We start from the raw sequence: 14155 nt of genomic DNA, 5'->3' as shown, positions 1-14155 counted from the left end.
CCGTTTGGGGTTAAGACCTGCACCTTATCTTAGTCATTTGTACTGTGTGTAACTTAATGTAGCTCTATGAGAAATATTATTGAAACAGATTGATCAGTTTTGATTGTTCCGGTCTGGTTTATCCCACAGAAGCTAAAATATGTTTTCTGATGTATTATTCATTTTTTGTGTTGTAAGCCATTTTCAGTTTTACAAATCCAACCACCAGGTGGTGCATCTTTTTTTTTTGACACATCTGATGCAGACGCCCTTCAGGAGGTCATTGTGATAAGCTTCAGGTGTTGCAGCTTTTGTTGTTGCCTGAGAAGTATTCTTTTTCTTTTTGCCTCTGCCAAGCTCAGCCACAGTCTATGTTTATGTCCAATTTTGTGATTTTGTACTTTCTGTGGAACATTTGAAAAGGAAATCTCTGACATTGTTGGATCTACAAATGGTGAGTTGTAAAGAACAATGAAATAAATCTGTTTGTTTTTCCTAAAACTGGGTTTCATTTTAATGCTTTCAAATGTTGAAAGCACATGTCACTGGTAAGCCTCAAAGTCGAGCAGATAGTAAGTACGTCACACTGTTAGACCTGTTTTCATAATAACATGTTTGACTTTGTGTAATAAAAATGTTAAACTAGAGGTGGAGTTTACCTCAAAGGTGTGCACAGGTCTATGTGGGTGCCGTGATTATTTAGGTGTGGTCACTGCCTGCAGATCCGGAGCTCAAGATAAAGTCATCTCAGGTCAAAGTGTTTGTCAGTGTTTTGGCTTCAGACTGAAGATCCAGCAGAGTGAGGGCTTTTTTATCTTTATTAGTTTTTATATTTTGTTAATGTTGTTTTGTTCTTTTGGATTTCTTCAATTCTAATATAATGTCTCATATGAGTATCACCACAATAAATAAACACTTCCCTTAGATTACTTTGGAGCTCTGCCTCATTGAACTATAATGAGTGTCTTAAAGAGACAATCATTTAATGTAGTTAAGTTAAGCAGAACCGTCGTCAGGGGCGAGGCAAATGCTGTAAAAGAAAACACAAAAAATCAGGAAGTGGTTTTTATTTTTTTTTTTTTTAGTCCTGCACAGTCCTGCCTCAGCAATTACAAGCAGACAGTTAATTTTTTTTTTTTAAATTGAATTGCTGGCATTTAACTACGCCCACTGCTCCACTGAGTGTTTAGCAAGATGTCTGTTTGAATGTATTTGCAAAAATGTCACACTTAATGTGTGACAGCAAATGTTAAACTGCTCTCTCAGTGTAGCATCCAAATGACACTGTATGATACAAACAAACCCCACTGTTATTTAAGAGACTCAAATCCTGCTGTATAAAAAAAACCCCACAATTTGCACTTTTGTTATCTTTATATTTTAAGATAGCAGTAGTTCAAATATACTGAGTCTGCAGGCATGTAGTAAGTATGGTGCTCTAATGTTGTGAAACACAAGCATGAAGTAGACCACCCATGTATTTACAGCCACTATTTCCTGCCAATAGCACCACAGCTCTTGCTTATTGCATCACGAGGACTAAGCTTCCCTGGTAAGGGAGAATCTGTTGTGACAGTCTTTAAGGGTGGGACAAAAGGAACCAGGAAGTGCTTCATTGCCACACTGGTTTGACTAAAAGCTCTTCAGTGGTCTGTTTTGTTTTGTTTGGGTCTGGCGAGAGAGATTGTGTTCAAGAGTGCCGGGGAACTTTCCGCTGTAAGCTTGACATTTAAAGGTTTTTTCCATTTTATGAGAAAAGAGTGAGTGATCTTTGTGGAGAGTTTTGTAAGCAGCTGTACAGCATGGTAAGGGAATCATTTTTTCTAGGTTTTGCCAGCTAATGTTACTGAATCAAGTCCATTGTTGAAAGATTAGACATTTAATCAATAGGAAAATAGGTGTATGGGATTTAATGCTCTGGGATTATGTGTTTTCTCAAATGGAAGCTCTTGAATATTTCTTTCATGCACACAGTTCAGGTTGTGAAAACACTGCTGCTCAGAGGAATCGGGGTTCAAAACAAAATGCACGCAGAGCTCTTGGCACTCTAATTTCCTGAGAGAGGCCCCATGTGCAACATGCACGTGAGGGCTGTCAGAATGAGTTTTTCCACACAAACAGAGAGACAATTGAAAGGAACATCATTGTAGCTCCCTGTTGTGGGTGTCCTGGATTATCATCTGCCTTTGCGCATTCATTTCCTGGAATGCATAAGTAACTTGTTTGTTTTCTTCCCCCTCTTTTTCTTTGATTTCAGACTGCACAGTTTAAGAGGATTTGAAGATGTCATTGGTTTCCATCATCTCTCTTTTGGCTGTCATTATTTCAGCAGCCTACGGTGGGAAAGTTCTGGTTTTTCCACATGACGGCAGCCACTGGGTGAATATGAGGGTACTTGTTGAGGAGCTGCATACAAGGGGACACACTGTTACTGTCATTCGGGCTGCAGATAGCTGGTACATCAGAGAAGCGTCTCCACATTACAATACTGTCACAGTGGATGTTGCCGGTGGTGGAAATGAAGATTTTTTTAGACTCTTTGTCTCTGAAGTTATTAAAATTAAGCGAAGCAAGGGGTCCGCATGGGCCCGCTTTGCTTTAGACATGGAGTTGAAGGAAAAGTTCTTTGAATTACACAAGAAAGTCTGTGAAGTGATTGTGCACATATTTGAAAATGAAGAGTTAATGAAGTTCTTGCGAGACGCCAAGTATGATGTGGTTTTGACGGACCCTGCTAACGGAGGAGGCGTCATGCTGGCTCACTATCTGGGATTGCCGTTAGTGTTTAACGCCCGCTGGACTGTTCACGGTGAAGCCCATTTTGCTGTTGCACCCTCTCCGCTTTCTTACGTACCGCTTCCACCTTCAGAACTAACAGATCAAATGACTTTCTATGAGAGGGTCAAAAACATAGTTTTCTACACCATGAGGATGCATCTGTACAAGCAGGTGGTTGGGCCACATTATTCTGAATTGTCCAGCCGCTACTTTGGCCCAGATGTAGACTACTTCTCTCTGTTTCAAGCTGCAGACCTGTGGCTGATGAGAGTGGACTTTGTGTTCGAGTTTCCTCGTCCTATTATGCCGAATATTATTCATATGGGAGGCTTCCAGTGTAAGCCCTCAAAACCTCTTCCTGAACACCTGGAGGAGTTTGTGCAGACTTCTGGAGAGCATGGAGTCATCATCATGTCTCTGGGAACTTTAATTGGAGAGCTTCCCCGTGACCTAGCTGATGAGATCGCTGCAGCTTTTGCTAAATTACCTCAGAAAGTCATCTGGAGATATAAAGGTGACAAACCAGCGACTTTGGGCAGCAACACTTTACTAGTCGACTGGATGCCACAGAATGACCTCCTAGGACATCCAAATGTTAAACTCTTTGTAAGTCACGGAGGAACTAACGGAATATACGAGGCTATATATCATGGAGTTCCAATTGTCGGCATTCCCATTGTGTTCGATCAAGCCGACAACCTCTCCAGACTGAGAGCAAAGGGTGTTGCAAAGGTTATAGATGTTTCTGTACTGGATAGGGAAACATTTCAGACTGTCATACAGGAAGTCCTGAATGAGCCCTCCTACAAGATGAACATGCAGAGACTCTCCAGGCTGCACAGAGATCAGCCAGTGAAGCCACTGGATCGTGCAATCTACTGGTTAGAGTTTGTCATGAGACACAAAGGTGCAGCTCACCTGAGAACAGAGTCCTACAAAATGCCCTGGTATTCCTATCACTCTGTAGATGTAATACTATTTTTAGTAACAGCTGCTTTGCTCATTTTGTTATTTTTTGCAGGGTTAGTATGGTCATGCTTTAGATTGTGTTTGAAAAAGAAAGTGAAAACTGACTAATCAGGAAAAATGGAATGATAATTTTCATATTTTTGAATACATTGGTATATGAGAAATCTGGCTGTAATCCGCTGGATATCGAAAAGTACAGAATTTGACATTTTAAATGTGTCTTAAGTGTTCTGCAAGTAACTTAAATATTGCTAGAAAAAAATGGACTGTAAAAAATAAAAAAGAGATGTAATTACCATTACACAATTATGCAACTGACTGCCAATTTGCAAGAGTAAAGTCTGTTTGATTACTTTGTTTAAAGCCAAGTCATTTTTAATAATCTCTTGACCTTTCAATGTATCAGTTTAACCTCTAATTTTGGTCTTAAACAAATAAAACTCACAGCAAATGCAAGCTACGTACTAGTAGACGAACTTGATGACATGAGTCAAGTCAAAAGTTTCAACTCTCTATCCTCTATATCTATTTTGATGTATGCTACACTATGTTATCATGCTAGAAGAGGAAAAAAGACTCACATTGCCATTTTTTTAAGAAGAAAACAATGTGGACTGTTGGACTTGAGAAAAATAATCAACTTTCTTTTCATATATGCCATGGCATAAGTTTTAATAGCATGGATGTATTAGAAATAACCTGAACTAAATGAGGACGTGTTAATCACATTCCCAGCCAGCAGGTGTTGCTGTTCAGCCATTTACAGTATTTTTACCAGCCTGTAAATGCAAATTATCAGCTATTTTATAATTTTACTTTTTCAGAAGACAAAAGAACACTCACCCAAGCATTGTAGGCCACACAAACTCCCCCCCAAAAAATGAAATGTTTTTTACAATCTTGATTTCTTGTGTTTCTTTTCAGTTGTAACACAGGATAAAGGTCCTGCATTTTATAAATCATTTTATAACTGCTATTTATGTAAGGGTCAAAAATAATGGTTGACTTTTACTCTCCTTTCCACCCCCTTATCACTTGTGCATTTAAGAACATGCAATTGCAGTACCAAAGTCCTGCGTGGGTTGGAACCTGCAGACGAGGACGTGTTCTGCTCTCTAACAAGGGAGCATATTGAATAAAATACATTGGATGCCAAAAAGGTAACATTAGCATTTTTTTTGCCAATTAAAATAACTGATAGCTATCTATTTGAAGTTTTGTGTTTATCCAAAAGTTAATTTTTAACTGGCATGCAATACATTTTCTTGTGGTTCAGATTCTCTCAGTTACAATTAGCTCTTACTGTGGCTGAAAGTGTTAACAGCATTTGCGGATGGACAAAAAGTGAAATAAAATTAAATAAAAATATTAACACCCTTATTTTTTAGTTTGTCATTGTTCTTACATTTGAGTCTCTATGATGAAACCAACTGCAGCAGGCTACACTAACCACAGTAAAATTATTAAAAGCAAAAAATGTAAAAGTAATACTTCACCCACAAAAGGCTCATTTTTATATCAGTTACTCACCACAGGTTACAGTGAATTAGTTAAGACATTTTTAAAAAAAATTTTTATCGTGTCTCAACTGTGAATGGTGAATCCAAAAAAGAGGAACAATACTCATGAATCAAAGCAAACGGGAACACATCTAACAACAGCACAACTATATCAAAACATCAGTTTATAAACTCTTACACATCTCATGCAGTATAATCCAAGTCTCACGTATCCAGTTGTATGCTCAGTACTTCTCAAACACATGCATTTATGCTTAGACCTTAGTATTTAAATGTCTAGTGTGCAGGATTTAGTGGCCCTATCTCAAGCTGGTGTTTGATGTGTCTGTTTTGAGTTATTGAAGGACAACATGGTTGACTCCTTGCAAGAAACCCACTCCTTATGTCGATATAAACCATTTACTCTAAAGTAATGAAAACACAGCAGTTCTTTTACTGAGATTATTCTTAAGTGATAAAAACATAGATAAATATCATATACAACTTCTGCCAGCAGATGCCCCAAAATCCTACAGACTTGACTTTTAAAACATGTCAGTGCAAACGGCCTAGCACGGTCGAGCAGCATGTCTGGGCATGAGTGTGTGTTTGAACTCTGCTTAAGTGGATCTCATGTGCACGCCCCTGCGCAGACACGCTCAGGGCAAATATTTGTGGGTGGAAGTGTTTATATTGTTAGTTTTAGCAAAAAGGCATGTGTTTCTGGAAATATTGAGTATACGACTGGATAAACACTTGTATTATACTGAACAAGTGTTTTTAATGTCTGTTTTGATATATTTCTGCTGTTAAATAAGTTTGCCTATGACTTAAATTCATAAGAAACTGTCTCTGTTTTTGGACTTTTATTCACTGCATTTAAGAAAATTAAATGTTTGGATAAAAACACTTGAAAAGAGTGCCTCTGCTAAGAAATAATATGCTTTCTTCCCAACTTTAGAATAAAATGAATTGGCCCTGGGTCTGGATCACCCTCTTCTTCCTCTGCCCAGTTGTGATTTATGGTGGGAAAGTTATCGTTTTTCCAGTGGACGGGAGCCACTGGATAAACATGAAAATCGTTATTGAGGAACTGCACTCAAGGGGCCACCAAGTTTCTGTTGTACGAGCATCAGACAGCTGGTACATCAAGGAAAACTCCCCGTTCTACACTTCAATTACACTCAATGCAGAGTCTGGATTTGATGAAGAATTTTTAACTGCGTTTGTGACCCAGTTGCTGGAAATCCAGAGGGAAGGAAAGTCTTTGTGGACACGTCTCAAACTGGAAATTGAAGTGGCACAAAAGTCTGCTGAAATGAACGAGAAAGGATGCAAAATGATTGAGCTGCTTTTTGAAAACAAAGATCGGATGCAGTCACTACTGGATGCCAAATACGACCTTGTCCTTGCAGACCCTGTTTCACCAATCGGTGTTATATTTGCACACTACCTCAAATTGCTCTTGTTTTCAATGTCAGATGGACGAGTCATGGTGAAGGTCATTCTGCAATTGCACCTACTCCTCTTTCTTATGTGCCATTGGTAGGGTCCGAGCTGTCAGATAAAATGAGCTTTCCTCAGAGACTCCTTAACATATTCATTTTTGGCTACACAGAGTTTCAAATTGCGTATTATATTTTACCATATTATGTCGGCCTTGTTAGTAAATATTTAGGTCCAGACGCAGACTATTTATCCCTGTTTCAAGCGGCAGACATTTGGCTGATGAGAGCGGACTTTGTGTTTGAGTTCCCTCGTCCCACCATGCCTAATGTTGTCTATATGGGAGGATTCCAGTGTAAACCTGCAAAACCTCTTCCTGAACACCTGGAGGAGTTTGTGCAGAGTTCTGGAGAGCATGGAGTCATTATAATGTCTCTGGGAACCTTAATTGGAGAGCTTCCCCGTGACCTAGCTGATGAGATTGCTGCAGCTTTTGCTAAATTACCTCAGAAAGTCATCTGGAGATATAAAGGTAAAAGACCAGCTACTCTGGGCAACAACACTTTGATAGTAGACTGGATGCCACAGAATGATCTTTTAGGACATCCCAAGATGAAACTTTTTGTGGCTCATGGAGGAACAAACGGCGTTCAAGAGGCGATATACCACGCAGTACCTATCCTAGGACTTCCATTAATTTTTGATCAGCGTGATAATCTGTTAAGAATTGAGGTAAGAGGAGCAGGAAAGATGATTGATATTTTTAGTATGAATGAAGACATCTTCTTTCAGCCATTCAGGAAGTCCTGAATGAGCCCTCCTACAGGATGAACATGCAGAGACTCTCCAGGCTGCACAGAGATCAGCCAATAACCCCGTTGGAGAACGCCCTCTTCTGGTTAGAGTTTGTTATGAGACACAAAGGTGCAGCTCACCTGAGAACAGAGTCCTACAAAATGCCCTGGTATTCCTATCACTCTGTAGATGTGCTTCTGTCTTTTCTGGCTGCTGCTGGGGCGATCACTTCCCTCGCTCTTGTATTTTGCAGATTTGCATGTCTTGAGAAAAGCTTGAAAAGAAAAAAACTAATAAAAAATGACTAGACACTGAACTCTGTTCTTGTTCACTGAAATAAATTTCATTACATTTTCATAAAACAAAAACACAACCATTAAACACTTCTGGAAAAAGTCCCCCTTTACGTGCAACAGGGGAATTATGTATGGGTTGCATATCTGAGCCTTTACTGAATAAAAGGAAGTTGTTCCTTTTTTCCTGTGTAAGATAAGGTTTACAGCAGTACAAAAATGACTCCAAAGGATATGCTCTTTAGTGTACCTTTTATGTTCAGAATGAAAAATGACACTAAAAACATTAACATGGCTCACAGTTAAAACCTCTGTGTACAGAAGTTAAATATTCACAGCAATGCACACTGCTGCTCCCTATTTTTCGATTACAAAGTCCCATCTCCATTCTTTCCATCAGCTCCTCTGTTGTATTTCCCCTAGGAGCAGCAGCAGTAATGGGAAAGGGGAAGAAAGCAGCAGTGACAGATATATTGGATGCTCCTCTTTATTGGTAGCTCATCAGCTGAGGAACATGGTTAGTCATTACAGTCACTGCTGCTGATGGAGTGCCTTTCTTATCAGATAAGGTCAATGAAGTCTTTGGTTGAACTTTCATGAGGGGAAGCTCTCTGGTAACAGCTGCTGCAGGCATCTACTATACTAGAGCACTAATGAGACAATGCTGAAAAATCACAAAATGAGACAACAAAAACAGAGGGTTGGTGTATACAATTTATTGTCCATGTATTTATCCATATATGTTTAACATGGATATTGGGTAAAACCACCTGCACACATACAAAGCCTAAGAACTAACACATAAAATTAACACATGCAATCCTTTTTTATAATGGCAACATTTAATATTTCTATTTATGGCTTGTGAGATACAAATATCCTGAAATCAAAAGGAGTTAGATTGTTTTCTAATTATTCTTGCAGCACCTTTGCTGAGGATGATCAGGTTCTTCTTAAATCTCAAATCTTAAATTTAAAGTCCCCCCTCCACACACTTTTAAGGAATACTTAATCCACAAAATGACAATTTGTATCTCAGTTAATGAATTATTTTGTGAAGAAAACTATTTTTCTTGCCTGAAGCCATGCTGAACAGCTAACATATTGAATGGGGACTACATTTAACAACAGCAAACTATATCAAAACATCAGTTGCACGATAATTCTACTATAATTGCTGTCAAAACTTTAAATATGCTTATCTAAACTGATCTCTGTACTGACATGTCCACTCTGTGCTGGAGGTTTCAGGTTTCTTTGCTGGTCAAAGTTACCCTGTCGATATGCGTTCCATATCAGACAGTGATTAGCTTTCATGTTTGTGATGCACCTAATCAAGTTCGCCTGATCTAAATTTGAATATCATTTCATGTAAAGCACACAGACAGCACCCCCTCAGTACAGGATTGTGAAAACACATCTCTAACGACAATCTTTGAACATGCACCAGTCAGTATAGTCAAGGTCATTCATTTTAGGGTATATGAGCACAAGGAAAAACATATTTCTGAATGGGGGGTGAAAAGTTACGCATGACTGAAATTACAATCCACAGAGCCCTGGTTATAGCGTTTCTTCTGTCTGACTGACTTGGCATACACACATGATGGATCTGGTCCTACAGGGGGATCATCTGTGGATGAGAAGGTCACAGTTCATATGAAGCCCTGTGGTAAATGTTTTTAGGCTTTTGTACATTCACTTTTGGTTCTTTGAAGCTTTCTTTTCACGTCATGAACAGAATTAGCTCTCATGAGTCGGAGAGCATGCTGGGAAATGCTACTCATATCTGTGCAGTTATTTCAAATGAAGATGTGGTTTTCCTGTAAGATACACTGAACTATCAGAAAGCTTGCTCTTCTGAAATAACAAGGCAGCAACATAATGCATTATGCCTTCTAAACTCTCTCATGGTTTACTATTCTTATTTCTGTCACGTTGACTTGTCAGTGATCAGTGTAAGCGAAAAAAACACACACCCAAAAAAGAACAAATGATGCATTTGCACATCTGAATTAGCCTCCTTTGCTTTACTCACCATGTCTGAGAAAACTGAATTATACTGATTAATTTTACAGGCCTACCTTTGAAACGAAAAAGATTTTAGTTGCCGCTCATCTGACCATTATCAGTCATCTTCATGATCATCGATATGCAAAGAGAAACTACTCCTGTAATAAAGTAGGTTATTATGACTTACCAGCAACACTGTACACATAATCGTCAGAGTAAGTGAAGTCCCCGTCAACCGCAACATTCTGATACCTGAAAAAAATCAATAATACTAAACATTTATTTAGAGCAAATTTAAGTTAATCTATTTCAATATCAGAAGTCTGTTTTATTTAGCAAATTATTTTTTTCTCATGCCGTTTAAAATATTACACCTTTATAATATGACAAAATAAAGCACATTTTACTTGCCACATGCAGAAACGTGACATAGAAATTATTTGTAATAAGTGAATCCATATTCTTACTCTTCTTCCTCCTCCATGCTGAAAGAGTTTCCTTATAAAAGGGAGAAAACAAGATTTTAGAATACATTAAAGTGAGACATGGGAATAATTACTTTCTATTATCACTTTATATTTTTTCATGTCAACCTAATCAGCAATTTTTTATATAGTACTATTCTTAAGAAAGTCACAGTGCTTTGGCAATCACCACAAGATATGTCATGATGAAAATAATTTGAACAAACTAAGCAGACAAAAAAAGAGCTTCAATTCTTCTTAAAGAACTGACCATGTGGATGGATGTAAAAGCCATAATCATTCATGCATTTAAGGTTTTAATCCACATTAGGAGATCATAGATTTTTTTTTATTTATTCTTTTTTAAATATGGAGGTGTTCCTAATGTGTTATACAGCCTGAGAGAAGAGGCCTGTTGTTTTTAAACAGACCAGAATGTAGCTGGATAACATTTCCTAAGTCGTAATTACATTACAATCTCCCCAGAGTATGCCTTTACTGTAATTCCTTTTCCAACACACCATCTTGTTCTTCCAGATCCTCCTCCTCTGACTGCACCGGCTGTTCCTCCACCATGTCTGCATCTGACTGGTGACTTGCTGCACTATAAGACAACACAAATCAACTCAACATTGGCAGAACGGTGGCAGATCCTGTTATGAATCCTTCCTGTATCAAGTATATTTTAGGTCACTATAAACATCCTGCATCTATAAACCTGACAGCATCAATGAGACTGGATCAAAACTCACCATGAATCGCACAAAGCTGAGCAGCCTAAAATAGGAAAACAAAACACATACTTTTAAAGTAAAATGAAAATGCTGTTATGCCCTATGACACTGTTAAAACAACCAAATAAACCAATCAAAGAAGCTCTTAGGTGATGCAGCACACCTGGGCAGATCTACAGAGGGAAATAAGACAACAGCAAAGAACACACACAGCTGTAACACATGCATACTATGTATGATGTGCTTGGTGTGACAAGCCAGTGTCATACAGTCTAGAAGTAACATCTGAATACTAATAACAGATCTTTTTGTCACTGAATAAAAATACTACTCTACCACAAAAAAACTAACTCTAAAATTAAGTGATTTGTCTTTCAGAGACTATGTGATCATCTGACCTTGTTTGTTGATCCACCACAGTGACAGACCCAGTAATAACATCAGGAACAGGACTGCCACTCCACAAGAGGCAATCAGTCGGAAATGCAAACTTACTGGAAAGCAAAAACACACACGATAAACCTGACTGTTTCTCAAAAGCTTTTTTTCAACCATTTGAAAAGAAAAAAATCCTACTGAAAATTAACGTCCTATCTAAAGCTCTGAAGCTTTTAAATTTTTGTTTATTGCATTCATGAGCAGTTGACACACTCACCGTTTACCTCGAGTAACACTGCATTATTCCCATAGAGTGTTTTCTCATGTTCTTGGATGCATTTTGATGGCAGCACCACACAGCTATAATGACCAGCATCCCTCATGACGACACCTTTGATGCTGAAAGTCGCCTCCATCTGGGTGACATTGAATGCCTGCACCTGGAGGATAGCCTCATCCCTTCTCAGGTAAGAGTGGATGAGTTTGCATTCACCGAGTGTTTGCAGGTTGTCAGAAACAGTACATCTGAATGCTGCATCGTCACCCTCTCTGACAGTGGATGGCCCAGCTACTGAAATATCTGCAGGGAGAAAATTGGCTGTGCAGCAGGAAAGAAAGAATGAGTGGAGAGAGAAATAATACTGACATATTTGCTTTCAAAGGGATGAAAATCCTTACATATCACCAGAATCTGAATGACATTGTGTCCTCTCCTGACTACTTTGGGAAGCGAATCATTCCTTATGGAGTGAACACAGCTGTAGTTCCCACTGTGATGAATACCAACTTTATCTATCATGAAGGAAGTATCATACTGATCCGGCTTCTGCGTCTTTTTAATGATCCAATGGTCATCCTTACATAAATAGACATAAACTGTGATCTTACTCTTGAACCCAAATGTGCTGCAGATTACATAAAGGTCACTGTTCTCGCTGATGGTTTTCTGTTGGGCCAGGATCTTTGCAGGAAAAATATCTGCAACAGTTGGTTGATAAAACAGATATAGACAAATTAACAAATGATACAATGCAAAACATATTGAGAATACAGCAAACGGGTGTCTTCTCCTAAACAAAAGCTCACCATTAGTTTGGCTTGTGACCTGATTTGCGAGAGCACCTTGAAGAAGAAAAAAGGCAAATTAATCCCCTCTCCTAAAATTCATTATGAATACCAACAATTAAAGAGTTAAACATATAAATTGCAATGTACTTACACAGAAGAAAGGTGATTCTATTCATGATTATATGCAATGTGACACCCATCGACTCCAGAACACCTTATGAAACCCCTGTGAAAGCACCTATCACCTTCTTGTCTACACCCACAGACGCTCTCAAAGACTAAACTTGCATAAAGAACCACTTCCTTTTCATTCTGTGGTTTCTGATATTTTTTACTTTTGTTCTAAAATGAAACATCATCAGTTAAAAATGTCTTCTTGCACACTTTTACAGAGGCAGGTAAAACTTCTCAAAAGGACACGTCACAAAATATTCACAGATACCTTTAAAAGCTCCTTCACTTTATACATCATATCGTATCTCTTGGGCAGATCTCCTGCCCTCCTGCAGATCAGCCACACACAAGTTCTGAGTGAGCTTTAATTAAATTCATTAGCCAGGGGTTTCTTATCAGATGTGACAGAGAGCTAATACAGTATCTGTCTGTGCTTCCCTGCCAGCGTTCAATTAAATATAGACTGGATTTTCTTGGAATCACATAGCTCGCCATCTGCTTTGATTTTTACTTGAATAAAATGAATCAGACAGTGACATATTGAGACTCAGACCCCATGCAGGACGCTTAGAGTCTTTTCAGAACTGATACTCACATTACACATAGTAGATCTCGTCTTTCTGGTTGCTTGTACCTAACATTGGGACTGTGGAGTTAAGTGTAATATCCATCAGCACATTTAATCCATAACTAGAGTAAAATTAAAGGCACCACATATGTCATTAAGTACATGTGAGTAATTTGACTCTTAACCCTCGACGGCATCAGACCTGTGGTGTAAGTACTAGCTGCTAAGAGGCAGTGTGGTGTAGTAAGAGCAGAAAATTGTATTTTAGCCAGGAAGGATGGTTAGATGAAGAAAAGAGAGCAATCCAATAAGGTCCTTCATCACTCACTCTCTATATTGATTGTGATCCAATAAGCTGAGTTAGCTCCAAGGGGGCACAGAGGATGTGGAACAGAGTAATAAACGGAGCTTCAGTGGCCTCCTCCAAATTGCATCTACATCCCACAGCTTTTGTTACCAGTGTCAGAAATATTATTAGTTTAGAGAAACCACAGATACAATAGATTTCCCCTTAAACCTTTATATGACTTTTTAAAAGATTTATTTACAGAAATATGGGAGTAAAACAGTCCTAAGATGTGTGCATTTCGAGATGATTTTTCTCTTTGCACATGAAATTCTTTAAATATCAAATTGGTCCAAAAAAAAATTAGAGATGTAATTTTCTCATGTCACCCTTTTCGAGAGGGTCACGCTGTCCAGATCAAACAGCATTTTATGCCTTAAACACATAAAGTGCTAAATTTCTTTTATTAAATGTTACAACTGGGAAGATGATACAACAGAGGTGATGACAAAATGGTTGGCATACCCCTTTAAAACAGTCAGAGCCTTGTAATCATATGTAGTAGCAAAGAATCACCACATGATGTCACTGTTTGAACATAGTCACCATCATTCTCTCAGAAAACATGAATTCAGCGGGGTAAACCAACATATATAGTTTTGGCATGGCACTCAACGTGGAATTAACATTTAAATAAGAAAATGTAAAAGC

The 14155-nt window shown here is 38.4% G+C and overlaps 2 protein-coding genes across 4 annotated transcripts; both read left to right on the top strand.

Moving 5' to 3' along the window:
- Positions 1-352: 352 nt before the first annotated feature.
- On the top strand, positions 353-4177 carry LOC121965133 (UDP-glucuronosyltransferase 2A2-like). 3 transcript variants are annotated; one of them, XM_042515327.1, is made up of 2 exons: positions 353-433; positions 2237-4177. In XM_042515327.1, the coding sequence occupies exon 2, from the start codon at positions 2263-2265 to the stop codon at positions 3832-3834; it is 1572 nt and encodes a 523-aa protein (XP_042371261.1). In that variant the 5' UTR covers positions 353-433; positions 2237-2262; the 3' UTR covers positions 3835-4177. The 3 variants fall into 3 exon arrangements, with proteins under 3 accessions (XP_042371261.1, XP_042371329.1, XP_042371399.1); XM_042515395.1 differs by lacking the exon at positions 353-433 and adding an exon at positions 1618-1695; XM_042515465.1 differs by lacking the exon at positions 353-433 and adding an exon at positions 1703-1784.
- Positions 4178-6297: 2120 nt separating this feature from the next.
- LOC121944179 (UDP-glucuronosyltransferase 2B17-like) lies at positions 6298-8197 on the top strand. The gene is given in 4 exon segments (XM_042487888.1): positions 6298-6658; positions 6775-7451; positions 7454-7708; positions 8183-8197. Coding segments are annotated over 4 exon segments (1308 nt in total).
- The last annotated feature ends 5958 nt before the right edge of the window (positions 8198-14155 follow it).

This window comes from Plectropomus leopardus, chromosome 1 (genome assembly GCF_008729295.1).
Source record: "Plectropomus leopardus isolate mb chromosome 1, YSFRI_Pleo_2.0, whole genome shotgun sequence".
NCBI lineage: Eukaryota > Metazoa > Chordata > Actinopteri > Perciformes > Serranidae > Plectropomus > Plectropomus leopardus.
This window is presented reverse-complemented; position numbering and strand designations above follow the sequence as displayed.

Excerpts from the sequence above, each read along its gene's own strand:
- LOC121965133 (XM_042515327.1), top strand. The coding sequence starts at position 2,263 with ATGTCATTGGTTTCCATCATCTCTCTTTTGGCTGTCATTATTTCAGCA.